At 43.5% G+C, this 23,382-nt stretch overlaps 1 protein-coding gene across 2 annotated transcripts in view; it reads left to right on the forward strand.

Moving 5' to 3' along the window:
- The window catches only part of SNX13 (sorting nexin 13), a 199,908-nt gene that overhangs the window by 52,476 nt on the left and 124,050 nt on the right, over positions 1-23,382 (forward strand). For both annotated transcript variants that reach the window (XM_068235995.1, XM_068235996.1), the window contains exons 2-3: positions 9,072-9,184; positions 23,030-23,132. In XM_068235995.1, coding sequence (XP_068092096.1) covers positions 9,072-9,184; positions 23,030-23,132 — 216 coding nt within the window. The remainder of the gene's footprint in view (positions 1-9,071; positions 9,185-23,029; positions 23,133-23,382) is intronic.

Genomic DNA, 23,382 nt, shown 5'->3' on the forward strand with positions numbered 1-23,382 from the left:
TCCCTATCTCGTTCGTTAACCAGGGACTACCTGTATACACAGTGAATTGGGGTATTTTCAGCTGAAAGAACCGTTAACCACTTGCCGACCAGGGGATTTTTCAATGATCGGTGCTGCGTGGGCTCTACAGCCCGCAGCACCGATCAGGAGTGCAGCAGGGCGATCAGACTACCCCCCTTTTTTCCCCACTAGGGGATGTTCTGCTGGGGGGGGTCTGATCGCCGCCGGCTGCATTTGCTTAGCGGGGGGGGGCTCTTCAAAGCCCCCCTCCGCAGCGTTCTCCGCCGTCTCGCTGCTGCCTCCCTCTCCCTCCCCCTGTAAGCTGCGCAGGACGGATTTCCGTCCTGCACATTGAAGGATAGGCTTCAGCCTATCATATGCCGGTGATCCCCGGCCAATCAGAGGCCGGGGATCGCCGATCTGCCGTATGATGTAAACAGCGGGGATTTCTTCCCCGCCTGTTTACATTTTGCCGGCGAGCCGCGATCGGCGGCTCGCCAGCTGTTCACGGAGACACCCTCCGTGAACTGACATGGATGGTAACCCGCAGACGACCAGTTTACGCCAATCGGCGTTAGCTGGTCGTCAAGAGGTTAAAGGAATAGATTTCAGCCGAGTTGCCTGGATCAGATTCAACCTTTGTGTGGTGTTGTCTTAAGCTCTACAGTGTGATCTAAAACCAGCTTGGTAAAAGTGTATCAGGTGCTTGGTGAATCTATTGGCCATTATTTCAATGACAAGTTTTAAATCTTGATTCAAGAGGGAAATCCTCTTCTACAGGTAGCTCACACATGAGGAAGGACCTTTGCCAGCTTTTATAAGAACAGCAGTGTGAGCTCAAGCATAAAGTATGGGAACTTTTCTGGAGTTTCTTCCCCAGTTAAAGTTTTGAAGGCTTTTAGCATGTTGCAGCTTAAGATTGACCTAAGAGCTTGTTCACAATCTACTTATCTGGGGCTTCTTCCAGCCCCTGGCAGCCGATATATCCCTTGCCACAGTTGCGGTGGCCCAGGGTCGCCTCCGGTGCAGATGCCGACCTCAGCAGCGCCTGAGCAGCCGTTGCGGGGTTGCGCTCACGTGGGCTGGAGCATTCTGCGCAGGGACAGTACTGCGCCTGCGCAGAACGTTCCAGGCCACGTAAGCGCGATCCCGAGCGGCACAGAAGATGCCCACCTGGCGAGGTCGGCACCCTTTAACCATGGTGTAAGCAGGGTGCTGTGCAACAAAATATACATATATGTCAAAGTAAATACATATATGCCAGTATTTTCAAATGCTGAATATCTCTTAACATTTGAAAATACAGGTGCACATGTATTTATTTGGAAATGTATTCTTCTCCAAATATGGCCTTAGGCTCAGTTGCCACATGACGCAATTTTTTTCCGGTTTTCCCACACACAAAATCGGATCTGGAATGACATGCTGTTGTAATTAATAGATTGCTTCCAAATTGCATGCCGGAAGATTAAAAAAAAAACTCCTGCAGCATTTTCATGTATTTATATAAAGTCCAAACAATCACAGCGATTCTGGCCCATATGATGTTTAGATTTGCAGAACCAGGTTGCAGATCTATTTTCCCACAGGTCTCTTCTGAATCCCATTGCCGTGCATTAGTATGGCAGGGGGATTCGGTTTTGAATTCACATAATCACGCATCCTTTTTGAATGTGGATTGGGGATTTCAGCATGTGTAACAGGGACCTTAGACAATGGTAGGGACATTGTGCTAGATGTATACCGTACGATGCAATTTTCTGTCAAATCAAGGGCTCAAATCAATCATTTCCAACATGTCCTAAAGGCTCCCGATTGATATCAGGATCAATTATGTGGAGTAGTGGTATGAAAATCGATCTTATCAGTTGGGGCAGATTGAATGTATTGGAATTTATCGATTCGACCTGTTGATCTCACGGGGAAATTGCTTCGAGTGTACCTAGCATTACACTTTGACTATTATAGGGGTTAGATAGTGAGCTCCTCTAATGCTGGGAATAGACCATGAAATTTTGTGGCAGGTAGATAAGTTCCAACATGTCCGATCTGATTTTTGATCATTTTTCTGATCGATTTCTCATAGAAGTGAATGGAAATCAATTGTGTATTCCCAGCATAAGGAACAGTGACATTTTGGTTGATTCACTAAAGGTAACGCGCTCACAACCGCGCAAGTTAAATTTAGGGCGGTCCTTGTGTAGCGTGCGCTTTTAAGTTGCGCATGATCGATCCTAGGGCCTCGCAATGTAGTTGTTGAGATACTGCACTAACGTAGCAGCGGCCTCCCTAGTGAAGTATCGCAGTTGAGCTACAACTACGTTGCATGGTTGTGTGTAACTTAAGAGCACACGCTATGCTGCCAGAACCACGCGTAGCTTGTGCACGCTAAAATTAACTGCCACTGTGCGCGCACAGTACTTTTAGTGAATCAACCCGTGTGTGTCATAAATTGTGCTATTTTGGTATTTAACCACTTTACCCCCCGTGGTACGGATTTCTCCGTCCCTTTTTCCACACTTATAAAACCAAGGGACGGAGAAATCCGTACCTCCCGCTCTACCGCCGCTGTCCGCGCTCCCGCCGCTCGTGCACGCCGCTGCCCGCGCGCGCTCCCGTCTTTTTATTTTGCAACACTGTGCAATATGTTTGGTACATTTTAAAAACATGGTAACAATAATGTTACCACAAACTTTTTATTTTACAGCTTGCTGAAAATCATGACAGGTCTGGTATATTTTACCCTCCTGCGTATTTAATTAATCGGTGAGAAAAATACTATATTGTGAGACCTCGTTTACGGCAAAGTTCATGAAAATAATTATTTCCTCTATCTTAGCTGTTACTACAGAATGAGATTTTGTTAAAACTATTAAGCAGCCTAATGTTGTTCTAGATCAGCACGCCTAAAATTCTAATGGAATAGCTTGTTTGAACTGCAACAGTTTTAGCATGTTTAATTGAGATGGTCTTTGTACAGTTATTCAAAAGATGTGGAACTATCGTCTTAACAGTCTTGTTCCTTCAAAGAGTTGCTAAGCAGTTTTAGAGTGACTTCAGGAATAGCAAGAAGTTATCAGGCAAAATGTGACCTCTTCTTGGCCGTATGCTAAACTGAAGTACTGCTAGATGCAATGAAAAAAACATTCTTTGTTTGTCCCTGACCCTAGCCAATGATGCGTAGTAACTGCACTGCTGTATGCCCCAGCATCATTTTCCAGCATCCTGTAACTTTTTTCTGTGCGAAACAGTCACTTTGTCTTCAATTAACTAAGCATTACTGCATTCAGTAATGCAGAAAAGAGCTGATTTTACTGATCATCTTGCCAAATACCAATTCACTAAACCTATTAGCACTGAAAAGTAAAATTACTGACTATTGAGGTAAATTACCACCTTGTGGGCAATAAATGTCTCAACACATGTCAGCAAATATAAATTCACATTTGGTAACCAAGTAAAAAGGGTTTCGGTATTTATCTCCAGCTCTAACCAGCTGTTAACTTACAACTGATGTTGCAGACAGCCAATAGGGAGAGCCATACAGCTCTTCTTCTCACACCATTTGATCCGATGCACTGGTCAGCAGGACTTTAGAAAGACAAAGCAGGAAAAGGAGACATTTAAAAAGGCTTTCCTGCATTCCTTTAGATGTGCATATCTATATATAGGTACACAGAAGAGCTCCTTCTAATGAGTATGTATGGACATCTAAGGGACCATTTCCACCAGCCATCGCGCAAGGCTGCGAGACGCGCGGTGGCACTTCCTGCGGAAAAGCAGACGAATCGATTCGCAGCCTCCCGCGCAAAAGCTGTGGCCAGTGTTGGCCAAATCGCTAGGGTAAGCGATTCAGCCGGCAGCGCCATAGTTGCCTATGGGAGAGTTTTCCCCACTCGATTTGCCTGCGGGTAAACTCTCCGAATTCGGCCCGGTTTCTGCGCTAGTGGAAACTGGCCCTCAAGGGATGCTCGGGATTCACTGGATATGCCACACCACTTGTGGAAAGACTTCTAGCTTCCTGCTTGACCTGCTCCAAGTGAATTTAAGCATGTTTTTTTTTTTTTTTTTTACTGGTATATTACCAAACTATTACCGCATGCAAGGAAATCTTTGTGAATTTGGAAAAAAAGTGTAAAATACTACCACGAATGTGGTATTTTACTAAATTGGAGCCCTTGTCATTTCTGAGCTTTCTTAGGACAGAGCTGCATTTAGGATTCTTTTTACACCTGTTTGCTTATGACATTTAGGGCTTGTTCACACTAGGGGCGTTTTGGCCTTTTTTCAAGCGCAGGCGATTCTTAAAATCGCACACAAAACGCTTGTGCAATGAATCTCTATGAGACGGTTCATGCGCTGTGTGTGCAGCAAAGCGGTGCCCGTACCATTTTTGGGGCGATTTTACCTCAATGGAAGGCATAGTAAAAATGCAAACGCTCACAAAATCACTTTGTGCAGCGATGGCATTCACGTTTTTAAGAATAAATACATTGTATTTATTCTTTTACAGGTCAAAGAGTTAACTTCCTGACTTGTGTCAGGGAGTGAATAAAAAAAATGCTGGGGAAAGGCACTTAGAAAAGCGCTTTTCACAAAAACGCAACGCCTACCCAAGTGCCGGGAATAAAAAAAAAAATCGCTTAAAAAAAAAAAAAAAGCCTAACGGGAAAGCTAATGCGAGCGGAACGCAATGTGAACGAGGCCTAAAAGAATGTCAATTGCCTGCCAGTCATGTTGATCTTTTTGGTTGCAGTATTGTCTGAATTAGGCATGCAGTCGCATCACGCATTATGCATGTGATGGGACGTATGCACAAAATCATACAGTACATAGAAAGTATAATTCACTGCAACTGTTGCAGCCCAGCATGCACTGTTATGCCCGATGGATCCATCGCACCACACTTCTAACTCATGGATGTGAACTTACCATTACAATATAATTGCATATGGGATTATATCGTCTGACACAATGTACCGCAACACCCCACTATGGAAGTAGCCTTGGAGATGGACAGCCAGGAAATTGTTCATGTTCAAGGACCAATAATAAAATGTGGCAGTGAACTTGAGCCTCAGTAGCCTAATTAAGCAATAAGCTAATTGAAATATTAGCTACAAGTAAAAAGTACTGATAGTCAATGAGTTCCAAATTGCTGCAGGATTATGCAAATTTTGTATGCAAATTTATGCAGCTTGAAAATGGCCCAGTCAAATCCCACCAAGGTAAGATCCCTAGTGCAAAGACTGGGGGGGGGGGGGGATGGCTGAGATAGCTTAGCTGTTAAACCTGTATTCCACCCATTCAGTTTCTGTCTTTGGAACTCTCTGCTGCTCACTCTGGACTTGTACTTTGGTTTATTGTAAGGAGATACTATAAAAAAAATGGCAACACCACCAGCAGCTGCATTAGCAACAGGAAGTGATGAGAGTGATGAGAGAGATTCATACAACTTTCTGAGCCAGTGGGTGATCATTTACCAGCTGGGGTGATGCTGAAGCAATAACCTGCTTCTCTGTTTATATATGAGGCCAGGTTTACATCTGAGGAAAGGGGTGCGATGTGCCACACCTATCACATTGCAGCACAATGCCAAAAACTAGATTCATCTGATCCTGCGGCAGAGTGTGCGCCAACAGCATAGCACCACTGCTTGCACGCCCATCACCGCTCCTTGTCCAGTGCCAAACTCCCTGCTGGACAGGAAGTAAGTCACTGGGTTCCCCAGTGTATTAATATCGTTTCACGTATTCACGCCGTACTGCCGCCAATAAAATTTAAAATTTCTGTGTTGCCAATTGACTTCCATGCACTCCCCCGTTGCTGCGGACATCGCACGGTAACGCGCTGCTGACTTTGCGGTGGGTCGGAAATTTCCTGCACAACCCCACGCAACGTGGTTAGTGTACTGGGCCCCATACACTTTAAAGGGTTTTACACTTGGTTTGGTTTATATTTGAGCACATACAGTATGTTTGTTGCAAACTTCCAAGAATCTGTCATGAAACCTATTTGCTGTTCCTGTCCCGTCACTAAATGGCCAAGGCAGAAGGATTTGGATGTGTCAACTCCCTACATATTATGCAGGAATATAACTGTTTTTGAAAACATGGGTAAAGTTGCAGGGTGGTCCAATCTGAAATGCCTGGAACATGTCGCCAGTATATCTCTGAAGTACAGACCGGATCTCTGTACAGTATCAAATCTCAATGAAAATGTTACGATTGCCACTTATCAAAGAATCAGTGCTGGGTGCCACAACCCCGAGTTCTCCTACAGAATTGCATCTCTAAGTACCACATGTTGGTGAACCTGTAGAGTGCCTGCAATAATATAACAGAGGCGCCAAAAGGATAAAAGTGACTAAATGAGTTTAAAAAACAATTTTGGTAATAATGGAGGCAGTGGTGGACTTACCGCCTCCAAATAGAACACACGACTGTAGATTTTCAGTCAAAAAACGTTTATTGGGTACTCCAAAATAAAGTGCATCGCGTTTCGCAGGTTAAACCTGCTTTCTCATGCAATACAGATAGGAGTAAAAAAGCATCTGCTAGTAACATCAAAGCTGAGCGCCTCTGTCTCTGTAGAGTGCCTGGCTTCTGAATCTTTCTATAGAGAGTACAACACAAAAAATGCAACATTATAAAATCTTATGTACAAATGATGAATGAAGCAGAACGATGGCAGGTTTGTTATTCCTGAATTTATTAGAATTAGAAATGAGATTTCAGTAAGCCAAGCAATCCATTTCTGTGAACTAATATTTTTCTCTCCCCTTTTGGCTACATACTAAAATAAAACCCATTTATTAAGACAAAAAGAACATTTAGCTAATGGGAAATTTGTCCAAGAAACAAAGAGGTGTCTCTGATTCTTTTACTGTCGCCTGCATAAATACTGCTTTTTAGTGCCAGCTACCCTGACTATAGTACATTGGCATAACATACAATCCTTGCTTGCACTATATTGCCGTATATTCCGGCGAATAAGATGACTGGGCGTATAAGATGATCCCCCAACTTTTCTAGTTAAAATATAGAGTTTGTGATATACTCGCCATATAAGACTACCCCTCTTCCAATGCACACAAAAAAAAAAATCCTATACTGGTGCTGTGTATTAACAAACACTGGTGCTGTACTGTGGTACCCAGTATATAACAGTATACAGACGATTGACTGGTTGGATTGGTCAACTCTCCCTAAGTGGATTGGTCAGCTCTCCTTGTTTACCTGTTTATCAGAGCGGTATGGAAAAATAGATCACACTGTGCCCATAAAACATGTCCTCTTTCACCCTTCTGGCCGCCCATGTATCCTATTTACCTCCTTCTCTGCCTCTCAGATCTCGCACATGTGCGCCTGCACCGCTTCACTACAGTACTCGGCAGCGAGATCTTAGAGTCGGTAACAGGATAGGGTGTATCACCCGGCAACATTGACACCCGATGTATAAGATGACCCCTTGCTTTTCAGGAGATTTAAAAAGTATTCTTATACGCCAGAATATACTGTATATCATTTAGCATGCATGGTGGCCACTTCCTCCAGTAGGATCTGGAAATACATTCTGTTTAACATAGTAACATAAGAAGTGTAGTAATGCAAAAAAAACCACATTCCATTGGGCAGCACGGTGGCCTAGTGGTCAGTGCTGGGTCCCCGGTTGAAATCCCAGCCAGGGCACTATCTGCACGCGGTTTGTATGTTCTTCCCAGGTCGGCGTGAGTTTCCTCTGGGCACTCTGGTTTTCTCCAACATCCCTAAAACATACAGATAAATTACCGTAATTGGCTTCCCCCTAAATTGGCCCTAGACTACATACACTACATGATACATACATAGACATATGATTATAGATCAGGCCAGGGCAAACTTTACGTGTCCTGGGCCACATGCTGCGGTCCACATTCCTAAAATACTTTCGATCCTCCCTCCATCCTTGGAGTGGGTTAAAACTCACCTGATTGCCGATTCCAGCACGCCATCAATGTCTTTTGCAGCTATGCCAATAAAGTGAAAGAACAGTTTTATTGGTAGTGCCAGTCCTCTTTTGTTCACTACTGGATTGGATCCAAGAGTGCAGGGATCTTTTGGCTTGGGCACACCTTTCACTGTCTTCTGGGTGCCACTCCAACCCACGTTGTTCACCACCTCTCTGTATCACTTGTAAGAATAGCATTTTCCTAACTAACTTGTACATTCGAAGTTATGCTTGTTTTCATAATTGTACATAATAAAAGGGCGGTCCTGAATCTCACATTTTGATAACTACAATATATGCTCAGCTATGCAATATTTTTCTTCAAAATCATAAAGACACTATACTCTGTCTGTCAAAAGAAACCTAAATAAACATGCTGTGAATGAATGGAGTTGCTTGACATATAGAGCTAGCCGCTGTATAAATTTTACAAGAATAAGCTTGTGCCTTTGCTTAAAGCCCCTTATTTTTAATGCATGCGCTAGTAAATATGAATTAACAATGCACAAAGTTGTGTGCATTGCCATAAATATGATGTAAGAACCTGGCTGGCAGGCTCCTGTAGCTTCTTGCTGCTAGGAGAGTGGGAGTTGCAAATCACCTGACCCCACTAACCTCCTCCCAGAATACAACTTTGTGACCAGGACTGCAGCTCAACAGTCTCTTCACCTTCCTTTACAGTAGCTTAGTGCTCTGTAAAAGTAAATAAACTTCCGTTGAGCTGTAGATGTAGTACAAGCCACACAAAGTTACACTTTAAGCAGCATATAATAATTATATTGAATAAAACAACCTCTTGGCAGCAAATGGAGTAGAGTCAGCTTTGTGAGTGGTGATGAGCTAGGGGAAGAAATTCAACAGCTGTCTTTCCAATAAAATTGCCCTGTCATGTCCTTGTGTTGTGGACCTCCGAGACGTAGCAAGATATTAAGCACAATTGTGAAATGCATACAACTTTGTGCATTACAAATGCAAATTTACTGTCAGATCAATTAAAAAACAAAATGGAAGGCTGAACTAGCTTTAAGTGATTACTTTAGATTGTGTTTGTCTCATGATCTCCTGTTTCTTTCCTTTTCTAGGCCAGCCTTTCCATATGGGGATGGGGAAGTCTTGGCGTTGTGCTCTTCCTGATAACATTTGGACCTTTTGCTATATTTTATTTTGCCTTCTATATTCTTTGCTTTGTTGGTGGGTAAGTACTGTTCTCTCCAACTTATGTGACTGAATCTGGTATACTTGTGGTTCCTCCCCTTGGAACATGACTTTTATTGCCTGAGTGACCTGTTGCTGTGCCTGAGGTACAAAACATTTACTAAAAAGTGTCAGTTCTCTTAGGCTAGGTCCACACTACTCAGTGCAGTTGTCCATAGGTTACATTTGTCCACAGGTCTTTTGCATCAGACATGCCATAATAGCATTGATATTATGACATATCTTAATATCTGCATCTGGAAAAGTCATGCACTGCTGGAAGTTTGCATTCTGTCTCTGCCACGACCAAAATGGACATGTGTAAACGAATCTGTCAGCATAGGATCCATCGGCATGCCCATTTTGTTCAGTTGTGGGAAAGCAGACCATTGCGGCTCATAGCGTGTACACATCTACCATCACTGTCACCTGGCAGGAATTGGAACTCAATCCCTCAGGTGGCAGTGTGGTCGTAAAACTGTACAGACACATCACTAGCCACCAGACTAGCAATGTATGCTGTTGCTATGGAGGGGGGGAGGATAGCCGATTGCACGGCACACAACTGAACATCACATGCAGGTGGGATGAATGAAAGAACAGTGGCTTGGGCCAAGATGATCCATCAGACTGATTTCTGGCTGAGATCCTGAAGGGGATCGAAGGCCACTGTACATGCTCTAAAGTCTTTGCAGAGGGAGCCCTGAAGAACCATGTAGTGCGTGTGCAAAGCTTTATTCTTTCAAACAAAGCTGAAGTGAAATCCCAAACAAACCTGAAGCGAGCTCTGGATGCCATAGTTCCCGAACCTCTTTCCATGCCCTCATTCTACGATTATATCTGTTTGAATTTCCAAATTCTAATCTAAGCCTCTAATACTTTTAGCCATAGACACTTGAACAAGCCTGCAGCAGATCAGGTGTTTCTGATATCCATTTAATGTTTATAGTACAGTATATCTACTCCCCTAAAAACTTCATCTAAGCCTCACTGGAGTAAATATTCGTATCTGCGATGATCGTTGCTGTGCATGCTCCCACTTACTCGTTCACGCCCTTCCGTGCGCATTTTCGCCGCTGCACGTTAGCCCGGAGATCAATGAATGGGAAGAAGGTTTTAGGTCCCTGTGTCAATGATCGTGGCATCAATGAGATGCCTGCGGTCATTTGTAAACACTGTAAATTACACTTACACGCATTAGTTCCTGTTCACAGACTAAAAGGACACACAGGAAGCTAATGACGGAGTACAACTTGTGGCTAAATAGTAAAATTACATCTACATCCATTTATTTTAATAAAGAGACCTACACATAATTTAATATTAACCCCTTACCTCCCACAGTCCCATAAATGCCTAAATAAAACTTTTGCATAAAAAAAAATACAATTAAAAAAAACAAAAACAAAACATAAATAGTTACCTTAGGGAGTGAACTTTTTTTTAACATGTATGTCAAGAGGGTATATTACTGTTATTTTTTAAATGATGGGCTTGTAAATAGCGGTGGACGCAAAACTGAAAAAAAATTCTCCTTTATTTCCAAATAAAATATTGGCGCCATACATTGTGATAGGGACATAATATAAATGGTGCAATAACCAGGACAAATGGGCAAATAAAATACGTGGGATTTAATTGTGGTAGCATGTATTATTTTAAAACTATAATGGCCGAGAACTGACAAATAATGCATTTTTTCAAAATGTTTTCCTTCATATTCCCGTTACAATGCATTTAAAAAAAAAATCTTCTTAGCATAATGTACCACCCAAAGAAAGCCTAATTGGTGGTGGGAAAAACAAGATACAGATCATTTTGTTGTGATAAGTAGTGGTAAAGTTATTGACGAATAAATGGGAGGAGCGCTGAAATGTGAAAATTGCGCAGAAGCATAAGGTGAAAATGCACTGAGGCCTGAAGTGGATACTCTTGTCAGATCTGACAAGATTAGCTGCATGCTTGTATTTGGTGTTATTCAAACACGCTTGCAGTCAAATAGATCAGCAGGACAGCCAGGCAACTGGTGTTGCTTAAAAGGAAATAAATATGGCAGCCTCTATATGCCACTCATTTCAGTTGTCCTTTAAGTTAGCGTTAGGCAGGGAGAATACAATGGTTCATGTGAGAAGATAGGATAGGGTGAGGTTGCAAGTTTAGTTTGCTGTGTACCTTTTTGAGTCTTTTAGGCAGTAATGAATGGAGAGTGATGGTTTTGGTGGCTTTTAGCCTGGCCTCAGCCAAGTTTATTCTAGTTTCGAATAGAGTGAAAAAGCGTTTTCATGCAGTGTATATGACCCTGTTTGGGAGAGCTTTGTTCAATTCTTGTCTTATCAACTTTGAGAGAGCACTGAAAATCAGCCTTCTGTAGAAAGGACAGTAGTGTCTTGTCTAAATACCAGGTACCGTATTTTCCGCCATATAAGACGCACTTTTTCTCCCCCAAAAATGGGGAGAAAAAGTTCCTGCGTCTTATACGGCAAAGGCAGGGAATCCCCAACTTGCGAACGCCCGCCGATATTAACCGCCGCCATTGGGGATTCCCTGCCTGTGTCCTCGCTGTGCCTGGCTTCTCCTCGCGTGCCAGCTGTCCCCATCTAAGTTCTTCCTGCCCCTTCCCCCCCCCCCCCCCGCCATGCGTGCGTTCCCCCCCCCCCCCGCGTGTCTCGCATCCACATTGTATACATTTCCCTAGTGTCAGCAGCGGCGGCAGCTTACCAGATCCATTTCGCCGCGAGGACTGCAGACACCCGGCTAATTTATGTTTCCTCTACTTCGCGGCTTGTACTGATTGCGTCATCAGTAGCCGCGAAGTAGAGGAAACACATGGAGTAGCCGGGTGTCTGCAGTCCTCGCGGCGAAATGGATCTGGTAAGCTGCCGCTGCTGCTGGAGTGTTTCAGGAAGAGATTAGATGGGGACAGCTGTGGCACGTGGGGGGTGGGGTAGGGGGCAGATAATGACACACGGGGAGACAGAGGACACACGGGGAGACAGAGGACACACGGGAAGAGAGAGGACACACGGGGAGACAGGAGGACACAGGGGGAGACAGGAGGACACACGAAGAGGCGACACATGGGGAGACAGGACACAGAAGGACATATGAGGAGAAGGGGCACACAGGACCTATGGGGAGATGGACACATAGGGAGACAGGACACATGGGCAGACACCATTTGGGGGATAACATGTACAAGATGCCCCTGGAATATGGACGCACCAGGTTAAGTATATTTTTTTTCCCTGGTTTTTGCCCTCTAAACCTGGGTGCATCTTATATTCCGGAGCGTCTTATACGGCGCGAAATACGTTATTTAAAGGTCTCATTTCCATCTTACGAATTAAAAATAACACTGTGTACCTTGTTAAGGATAATTATAATTATTGTGTGATGATAATTATTGTGTGATCACTATTTTACACCACTTTGGGCATCTTGTGCATCTAGAACTACTAGTGTATAGCTTTAACCTTCTGCCGCCCGCGTCACGCCAGTGGGCGTGGCCGCGGCGGCAGCCCCAGGACCGCCTAACGCCAATTGGCGTAAGGTCCTGGGGCTCTGTTTTGCATGAGATCGCGCGCATGGTGCGCGCGCATCTCATGCTCGGAGGGCGGAGCTCCGCCCCGCCTTCAGTCTCCGAGCGGCTATTGCCGCTCGGGAGACTGTTAGACGGCAATCACGCCGTCTATTTACTAGGTGCAGCGCTGCGATGAGCAGCAGCGCTGCACTGGGGACAGCCGTGTGACACAGCTGTCCCCATGGGGGACAAGAGAGCGATCGGCTCTCATAGGCAGAAGCCTATGACAGCCGATCGCCATAATTGGCTGGCTGTGGGGAGGGTGGGAGGGAAGAAATTTAAAGAAACAGGGGTTTTTAAAGAAAATAAACAAACAATAATATTTATTTAAAAAAAAATAAACATGGGGGGAGCAAACAGACCCCACCAACAGAGAGCTCTGTTGGTGGGGAGAAAAGGGGGGGAATCACTTCTGTGCTGAGTTGTGCGGCCCTGCAGCTTGGCCTTAAAGGGAAGGTCCAAGCAAAAAAAAAAAAATGAGTTTCACTTACCTGGGGCTTCTACCAGCCCCATGCAGCCATCCTGTGCCCTCGTAGTCACTCACTGCTGCTCCAGTCCCCCGCTGGCAGCTTTCTGACCTCGGAGGTCAGGGACGAATTGCGTACATTTTTACACATTCCCGCTAGTGCAGGAACATTAACACATACATTTTTATGCGTTAGTGGTGCAACGCGTACATTTTTGTTCCTGCACTAGCTGGAATGCGTAAAAATGTATGCAATGTGGCCCTGACCTCCGAGGTCAGAAAGCTGCCAGTGGGGGACTGGAGCAGCAGTGAGTGACTATGAGGGCACAGGATGGCTACATGGGGCTGGTAGAAGCCCCAGGTAAGTGAAACTCATTTTTTTTTTTTTGCTTGGACCTTCCCTTTAAAGCTGCAGTGGCCAATTTTGCTAAAAATGGCCTGGTCACTAGGGGGGTTTAGCCCTGCAGTCCTCAAGTGGTTAAATGTAAGGAGCCTTGAAATCCATAGTAATCTGGCCATTATTGGTAAAGAATATGGATATTCCTGGCTTTGTGTCACAGGAAAAAAAGGTGTAAAGTATGTCAGATTTTTATTGCTGTCAGCAAGTTGTTTCCATGTGACACCATAAGAACACATTAGATTCCAATTAGAACTCTTAGTTAGGTATTTATAGAATGGCTGTAATTTGTTTCTTTGTCATTTCTATAAAGCAGCTAAATACCATACTAATAAAAAAAGCCTGCCCATTAAAAAAATGTATGCTAGGCTACGGGCACTCCCCCCGACCAACCTCCAACCACCCCCCCAGTAACCCAAGCACAGATGCGTCCTGCTCGCCCGTCCTCCGCCGCTGTCTGCAGTATACGCACACAGTTGCTTGCTTGGCAGTTGGAAAAAGCGGCTATTTCCCACAATGCAATGAGGTTCACAGACCGCAAACTGTCAAGTCTGGAAGCAGGGACACACACACACACAGGGACAGGATGCAGAGACACAGGGATTTTATTATAAAGGTCTAGTGACCATAGCCCGTTTAAAGAGACACTCCGACCAAGAATTGAACTTTGTCCTAATCAGTAGCTGATACCCCCTTTCCATGAGAAATCTATTCCTTTTCACAAACAGACCATCAGAGGGCTCTGTATGGCTGATACTGTGGTGAACCCACCCCCCCCACAAGAAACTCTGAGGACCGTGGTACTCCTGGCAGTTTCCTGTCTGTGAACCTTGTTGCATTGTGGGAAATGGCTGTCTCCAACTGCCAAAAAAGCATGCAGCAGCTACATCATTTGCCAACAGTAAAAATGTCACCATGTAATAAATGTCAGAATCTAAATCAGGGATTCAAAAGATTTTACAATGGGCAAACAATTTTTTTATTGTAAAAATGAAGCACTTTTTTATTACATTATTTTCACTGGAGTTCCTCTTTAAAGCCAGTGGTTACCAAACTAAAAATAAAAAAGTCAGATACTCACCTAAGGAGAGGGAAGGCTCTGTCCTAATGAGCCTTCCCTCTCCTCTCCCGGTGCCTTTGGTGCTGCGCTGGCTCCCCCGTTCGCGTCCGCCACCGCAGGGACTTCGGAGGTCTTCGGAAGAACTTGGGCTTCTGAAGACGGGCGGCTCCATACTATGCACGCGCGAGTGCATCATAGAGGGCGCTCGCGCATGCGTAGTATGGAGCGGCCCGTCTTCGGGAGCCCGAGTGCTCCCGAAGGCTTCCGAAAGCTCCCTTCGGCTGCGGAAGTGGCTGTATTTGACCGAACTGGTCCAATACTGCCACGGGGGATCCTGCGCGGGACCGGGCACCGGGAGAGGAGAGGGAAGGCTCATTAGGACCGAGCCTTCCCTCTCCTTTGGTGAGTATCTGACTTTTTTATTTTTAAAGAGGTAAACATTCACTTTAAAGACTGGCTAGGTCTGTCACTGCACATACACGCCCGCTGCGCGAGCACACGCCTGCCACTTCTGGCCCCGTCCTCCCCTGAAAGCCTTTAGTGTCTCTGCTTCCCTGCACATGCGCAGTGCAAAAAAAGCACGGACAAAGCAGGACGCAGGGACACTTGCAAATTATATATAGAGATAGTATGCATTATACTAGAAATGTTTTGTAATATTTATATAAAATTGTGTGTGTGTGTGTGTGTGTGTGTGTGTGTGTATCTTGATTTGAAAAGGGATCAATAGTTTGAGATTGTGAAATTATAATTATACACACATCTTCCTAGAACACATCCCCTGGCATAAATTGACAACTCCCTGTGTCTTGTTGAGACCTATTACAAGCTAATTGCCCAGGCTGCTTCTCCATGGTATTGCACTATAATAATGATAGAGATTCAGCCATTTTTGTATTGCCTTTGTATTTATGTTTCCAATAATTCCTTTTTATTTGGAGAGTTGCTATTCGTAAATATAATCATAAGTCCAAATCTCTCTATCTTTCTCTAAAAAGGTAAAGAAAACCATAACGTTAAAAGCGGACCTGAACTCAGAACTTCCTCTCTGCTCTAAAAGAAATATACAAATATACATAAATATGCCCAGTTCTTCTGTACATTAGTTAAGTCTGAGGGGAAATAAAGAAGCAAAAAAAAGACAACCCAGCATGCCCTGCAACTTCCTATGTACGGCAACATGTAAAATAAGAGTCAGGTAAACTGGGGAAAGAAAAGTAATAGAGATTTTAACTTTTGGATTGTCTGGTTAGCATCCCTATTACTTGTTTACCAGATAAAAATAAAGAATTGATTTTGGTTTTTATGCCTGACGGTTACACTTTAACATGTCCTGAGCCCCAAGTGCAGCCATTAACTTTGCTGGGGGGCATATATTTGAGTCAATAAAAAATTCCAGCTTAAGAGGGGTGAATATTTGAGTCAACTTATACACGATGTTGACTTGTATTTGAGTATATACAGTACTTCTGGCTTCAGTTGTCCTTTGACTGCATGCAATCGATTGTATGGTCGATCATTTGGGATATTGTACATTTAATGGGCACTGTTATAATTTAAGTAGGCCTCAGTTATTTGGACTGAGTTAGTCAAAAAGGCTTGATGAGCAGACCTGCCCTTTAAGGGGATTTTCTCAGAGAGAAAATCTGCAGTTCTGTCAGCAGAACTAGAACATACCAAGAAGCTGTTCTGAACAAGGCCGCAGGTCTCCCTGACCTGGGCATGGAACAATAAACATCAGCTATGTTTTGTAAATATCCACATTCCTGCATATAGGGCAAATGCCTCATTGATTATTAATCGAGTAGGTGTGTATGATGACACCACAAGTGGGTCCACCAATAGACTGATATAGGGGGTGGCGAAGATGATGTCATATTTAACTCTTTCCTAGTCGGTATTAAACCCGGAGTGAGCGATGGAGAGGTCATTCTGCTCTTTACTTTCGCAATAGCTCGCAAGGCTGACTGGGACCTCTAAGTATGTGCTTCCTTTCTGTAATCTGATATAATGTATGCTGTACATAGGTAGCCTAGATGTAACATAGAGTAGATACAAGAAGACCTGGGTACTTTCAACAGGAAGGTACTCACGCAGCTGTAACGCAACATGGAAGTCTGCTTTGCCAGGAGATGATAAACTGTATCTATCTGTATTTCTGTTACTTGAATAAATAACGTAAACATTGAAGAAGCCTGAGAAAGTCTATCTCCTGCTTGCTGTGTGGAGAGTCAAGTGATCTCAATAGTCTGTGAGACGTAACTGTAAGAAGTTACTGGTGTCGAAGCAAGGTGATATAGAAGCAGGTCCTAACAGGCACCTTTACATGTTGTACTACTGTCAGACACTGCTGCAGCAGCTGCAAGCTTTTCCAGCTCTCAGAATATGATATAGATGTGTTTAAGTAGCTGGTGAAGTATTCTAAAGACCAGGCATCTTTACTTATTCACGCCCACTATTTCACACATTTCTTTTACAGTACTTTCTTTATGTAGCGATTCTATTGCTTCTAACATCCATCTGAAATAGTGGCTTGTGATATGCAATTTAATGGCCTTAAGTAGGACTTGCTTATTAGCATTGAGAATGATTATTGTGTGGATAGTAGAAGGATTGTATGAGCAGTTTTCACGGTGGCTGTTCCTGTTATAGCATTTACTGATTATGAGACGTAGCTGTGTCTGCAGCTTATATAGCTGCACTAGATAAAGCCTCATTCATGTAGCATTGAAGTCGCATGATTACGCCTGGCTGCCCTAAGTAGAATTCGACTTCTTAATGTCCTTTACTTCTGAAGAAGTGTGAAATTGGGGGAAAGTCTAATGTTCAGCTAAACGGAACTCAGAATACAGTTCTCTAAATGGAGTGGCATGTCTAATGCACTCTGTGTATCCTGTTGCAGCGTTAGGCTCTGTCAGATTTGCTTCCCAAACTCCCATCCTCGTATAACTTGCAGAATGCTTATTAGGCCAAATAGCAAACCTAAACCAAGCTATCCTTCACTTGAGGCCAGCTCTACCATGGTGTTCTGTGTTTTATTGTTACCACGGTTTAGCTGCATAGTACCATTGCCCCTTGCCCTGCAGTATCTGCTGTCTGTTTCACAGGAGCCTCCAACTTGCTTTGTGGAAGTGGTAAAAATTATTTTAGATTTTCCCTTAGTGACATCTAAGAGCTGCAGCTATTGAAGAGTTGTCTGAGCCTCTGCCTCTCCCCAGACAATAGAGTCAGGTTAAACAACCATTATGACAGAAAAAACCTGTAACATGTTAACTACTTCACTACTAAGGGGTTTTCCCCCTTCTGTACCAGAGCAATTTTCACCTTTCAGCACTCCTTCCACAACAAAACAATCTATATCTTGTTTTTTTGGCCACCAATTAGGCTTTCTTTGGGTGGTACATTTCACCACTAATCATTTTTATTCTAAATGCATTTTAATGTTAAAAACCGGAATTTTTTTTAAAAAAATCATTATTTCTCAGTTTTCAGCCATTAACAATTTTAAAATAATGCATGCTACCATAATTAAAACCCACACATTTTATTTGCCCATTTGTCCCGGGTTATTGCAGCGTTTAAAATATTTCCATAGTAATGTATGGCAACAATATTTTATTTGGAAGTAAAGGTGCATTTTTTCAGTTTGGCGTCCATCATTACTTACAAGCCCATATTTTGAAAATTAACAGTAATATACCCTCTTGACATACATATTAAAAAGTTCAGTCCCTAAGGTAACTATTTTTTTGAATTGTAATTTTTTTTATGCAAAATTTTTATTTGGGTGATTATGAGATAGTGTGAGAGTTAAGGTGTTAATTTTAAATGTAAGTGAAGGTCTTTTTAAAGAGAGTCTGAAGCGAGAATAAATCTCGCTTCAGACCTCCTAAATAGCAGGGGCATTTGTGCCCCTGCTAAAACGCCGCTATCCCGTGGCTGCACGAGGGTCCCTGTCCCCCCAAATCCCCTCCGTAATGCGGGGGAGCGCTTCCGCATTGGGGCAGGGCTAACTGCCGCAGCCCTGCCCCACGCGCATCTGTCAGCGCATATCTCCGCCTCTCCCCCGCTCCTCTCAGTCTTCCTTCACTGAGAGGGGCGGGGGAGAGGCGGCGATGCGCCGCTGATAGACGCGACTGGAGGCAGGGCTGCAGCCGTTAGCCCTGCCTCCAGGAGCGACCAAATGCACGACCAAGTCGTGCTGGGGTGGGTTTGCGGGTGAAGGGACCCCCTTTGTGCTGCGCGATAGCGGCGGTTTAGCAGGGGCACACGTGCCCCTGCTAACTTTGAGCTCTGAAGCGAGATTTATTCTCGCTTCAGAGTCTCTTTAATAAAACACATTTATGTAGGTGTAAGTTTACTATTTGGCCAGAAGATGTCCTCACACATTATTTCCTGTTAGTGTACTATAGGTACGTGAGCAGGAAGTAATGCATGGACGTGTTACTTCAGAAAGTTACAATGACCACGGCGTTTCGTTGATGTCGACGATCATTGACACGAGAACTTAGATTAATGAATGGGAACCGCTCTAACGATCAGTGGAGAGAATGCACGTGGGAGCGAGCGTCGGGCGTCTGATTCAATGGACGATTATCTATATCCCTGGGCAGGAACTGAAGTCCTGCAGGATGTAGATAATCCATCACAAACCACATAAGAGGTTAAATTCATACGCACACAGTAAGAGTTTTGGTTGAGGCTGCTCCGGGTGCACCCTGACTTTGCTTCCCTGTTCCCTACAGATTCCATCACTGTATTTAAATCTGCATGGAATCTATAGCACAACTTGTCACATAATTCATAGTTTTGATTGACTTTTGCTGAAAGTCAAAAGTCCAGACTGAAATCTCAATCAAATGGTGGTGGCAGAAGAGCTCTAGTAGATTGACAGGGTATAGCGTTGCAATGCACTGAACAGCACAATGCTGCAGCTCAATAGATTTCATGCTGTGTGCGATAGGCAAGAGAGCATCAGAAGTGTATGGACTGCACTGTCTGCTGTTCACCTCATTGCACTGCGTTGCAGTGTGTTGCCATTCTGCGTCGCTTCACTTTTTTTTTCGTTGCAAAGCACAACGCTGCTCCATTCATTGCAGTGCTGCCCCATTCACTGTAGTTAGTTGGATTAGTAGCGCAATTGTCTGCAACACAGATGGTGTGTGTTGCATTTTGAATGCACGGCCATCTTTGTTTCATAATGTGAACAAGGCCTAAAGGTGACCATTAATGCTGTGATTTTTACTGATCCTAGGTTTTATAGTCAATCTATAAATTGTTTTATATAGGATATATGTAAATTTATTTGATGCTGTATGTTAAAATTTTGATGTTTAGAAATACAAGAAAACGGGTTAAATTATAATTTAACTAGAAAATAATTTAGTAACGTTAGATCCATGGTGTTTTTCCTCTAGACTGCATTTATGTTAGTCTAGCATGCTTTGTTACAAAATATGTGTATTTATATTGCATGTCTTTTTATGGCCTAGAACAGATGGTACTTATTCTGGATTTTATGAAAACAGTGTAGTAGTCTGTACACTCCCTCAGAGTTAGAGTGCATTCATGCTGCAATAAAACTGTCTGCAACCTCAAACCCTGAGCCTCATGACATGCAAATCAAACCAACAAAAAAGTGACAGTGTGTGTGTACATAATATTTTTAATATTCTGTTCACATACACACATACAGTATATATTTTTTCCTGCGTGCTAAAGCAGAGAAGCTTATTTTAGTGTGGGGAGGGGGATAAATAATAATAATAATGGCAGTATTTGTATAGCGCCTTTCTCCTGTCGGACTCAAAGCGCTTGCGAGGCAGCCACTAGAGCGCACTCAGTAATGGGAGGTAAATAAGATATAGCATATGGAGAAGGTATTTTACACTGATCTATATTCTCACAAAACACTCAGTGCCACTCTTATGCATGTTTAATAGGATATTGGGTGTCCTTCGACTACACATTCTTGATTGTACAGTTTTGCCCAGTTTTAACTTGCTTATATACTCATTAAAGGGTAAACTGACTGAATATAAAAGGAACCTTAAAGGGGATCTGAAAAGAGAGGTATATGGAGGCTGCCATGTTTATTTCCTTTTAAGCAATACCAGTTGCCTGGCAGCCCTGCTGATCCTCTGCCTCTAATACTATTAGCCATAGCCCCTGAACAAGCATGCAGCAGATCAGGTGTTTCAGACTTTAAAGTCAGATCTGACAAGACTAGCTGCATGTTTGTTTCTGGTGTTATTCAGATACTACTGCAGAGAAATAGACCAGCAGGGCTGCCAGGCAACTGGTATTGATTAAAAGGAAATAAATATGGCAGCCTCCGTTATACCTCTTACTTCAGTTTCCCTTTAAAGAGAGGTGGATCATCGGAGGGCAGTCGGGACACAGAGGCATGTTCTCTGTGTCCTGACATGCCTCTGTGTCCCCACACCTCCACTATCTCCCCCCACCGCCAGGCTATTAGCCCCCCGAGATTAGCGACAATATTTGTCGCTATCTCTGAGATAAACATTGAGGAGAGGAATTCCCTGTTTAAAGCGCCCACCTGGGTCATTCCTGCAGGGTTTACATTCCTGGGGCATTCCTGCAGGGTTTACATTCCTGGGGCATTCCTGCCCGTTGGGCAGCTCTCTCTCCTTGCCCGCGCCCCCTGCACTCCCCCACCCTACTGCACGCTACGAGAGACACAGTCTTTCAGTGCAGCGTTGTGACCTATAGGTCACGTGACGCAAGTGAAAGTGGGCCATTGCGGCCCACAGGTGCGGCAGGTTTTGTGGCTACCTGATCCGCTAAGCTTTGCGGATCAGGTAGCCTACTTTTCTTTTATTTTTTGAGCCCAGATCGGGTTCTGTTTAAGTGACATGATGAGCCAGAGTCTAGACAACTGTATGTACAAATATTTATGCTGTGTTCCATTTCTTCTTTCTCTGCCTGAAAGATTCAGCTATGCGTCTCCAGTCAGGACCCAGTCAGATTATAGCATCCCTCACTGATAAGGAATTACAGCCATAAAACTGTTTCCTGGCAGAGAACTGGGCTTCTAAGAACGGGATAGATAAAAAAAGGTCAATAGTTCATATATTTTGGGTCTCTGAGAAACGGCACAGGCTTTGTCATTTTGCTTAGACAAAACAATAAATCTACTTTTTTAAACAACATAAAACTGTGGGATGTCTTAAAGTCATTTTTAGGAGTAGGAGGATAGATACGATTTCTTATATTATCAATTTATTTTCACTTAAGGTTCACTTAAAGGTTTTCCCTCATACCATGTAGATGTGGTAAAATAGTGGATACAATTGTACAATCAAGATTATATGGTTGTTGGCTACCTAAGGATCCACCTGTGTGGCTAACTGGTCAGATAAACTTGGCCATACACCTACATTTCTACTCAGTGTTCCAAAACTATCAATTTTTTTTTCTGAAAGGGTTTAATTCAGAAGGAATGGATTCCTACCCCACACAGCACAACGATTTTTAATAGATTGCAGCAGGTAATCTAATGCAAATCGATTGAACCGCAGCATTGTATTGTTGGATATAGTGAGATGCTGTGGGCCATTGATTTACAACCGCTCCTTCTACACCCTCATCAACCTAGATTTTCTGTCCTGTCCAGTAGATGTTTTTGATCGATTTTGGGTCAAAACGTGATCAATTGAACATTTAAACTAACCAACTTCCATCCGATTCGATCAGCATGATTGAATATGTGGGAAATTGAATGGAAAAATCAATGTATGGGCATCTTTAGGACCCGTTTCCACTAACACGAATCTGCATGCATTTTCTGCATGCAGGTTCGCGTGACATATACAAGTCAATGTGCCTATTTCCATTACATGCGAAATTCACTTACCCCTGCAGGCGGGGAAAAAAAAAAAGGCTGCCTCTGTCAGAATTTTCCATGCGGTTTCTCGTGAACCCGTATGCATTTTCGCATATGCATTTACGCATGTGAAAGTCAGTAGTATTGAATAGCAACAGTAAAATAACATTTGAAAAAATTGCGTACACATGCGAATTCGCATGAAAAAAAACACCGGCAAACGCAGATGAATTCGCAGGCGTATTTTTTTCTATGCAGATTCGCCTAGGTATAGTGGAAACGGGCCCTAACTGAGCTATGCAGTATCTGTGTGACCTCAAGGCGTTCAGTGTTTCTACATGCAGGAGAGTAATGTCTGAGCAGACAAGTAAATGGACCGGCAGACTGTCTGATAATTGCCCTCTAAACAGGTTATTAGTCTGCTTTATTTTCATCAGGAGGTTTATGTTAATGTATTTCCTGCAGTATATTTAGCATCTCGTGATTTTCCATCACAGGGGCTTCGTGGTCACGCTTCTGTTTGGGAAAATAACCTCCGAGAAGTACCTTGAGAGGTGTGAGCATTCCTTTCTTCCTTCATCTCCAGCAGGAATCTCTAGGGTAAGTTCCATGACATGAAAACATGCTGCTAGACTGTTCATTTTACCGAGACTAGACAACGTTTACATCAGAGGCTAGTGATCTCTTGTATGCTTTCATTGTCCTGTCACTTCCATCTGTGGGTTGTGGGTTTTTTTTTTTGATTGTTTGTTTGTTTGTGTTTTTTTTTTATTACTGAACCCGGACTGTGCAAAGGTCAATGGTACACTGCAAGACACAGCAGGCAGTAAATTTCCATAAATTTAGAGCA

The sequence above is a fragment of the Hyperolius riggenbachi genome, chromosome 5 (assembly GCF_040937935.1).
Source record: "Hyperolius riggenbachi isolate aHypRig1 chromosome 5, aHypRig1.pri, whole genome shotgun sequence".
NCBI classification, from domain to species: domain Eukaryota; kingdom Metazoa; phylum Chordata; class Amphibia; order Anura; family Hyperoliidae; genus Hyperolius; species Hyperolius riggenbachi.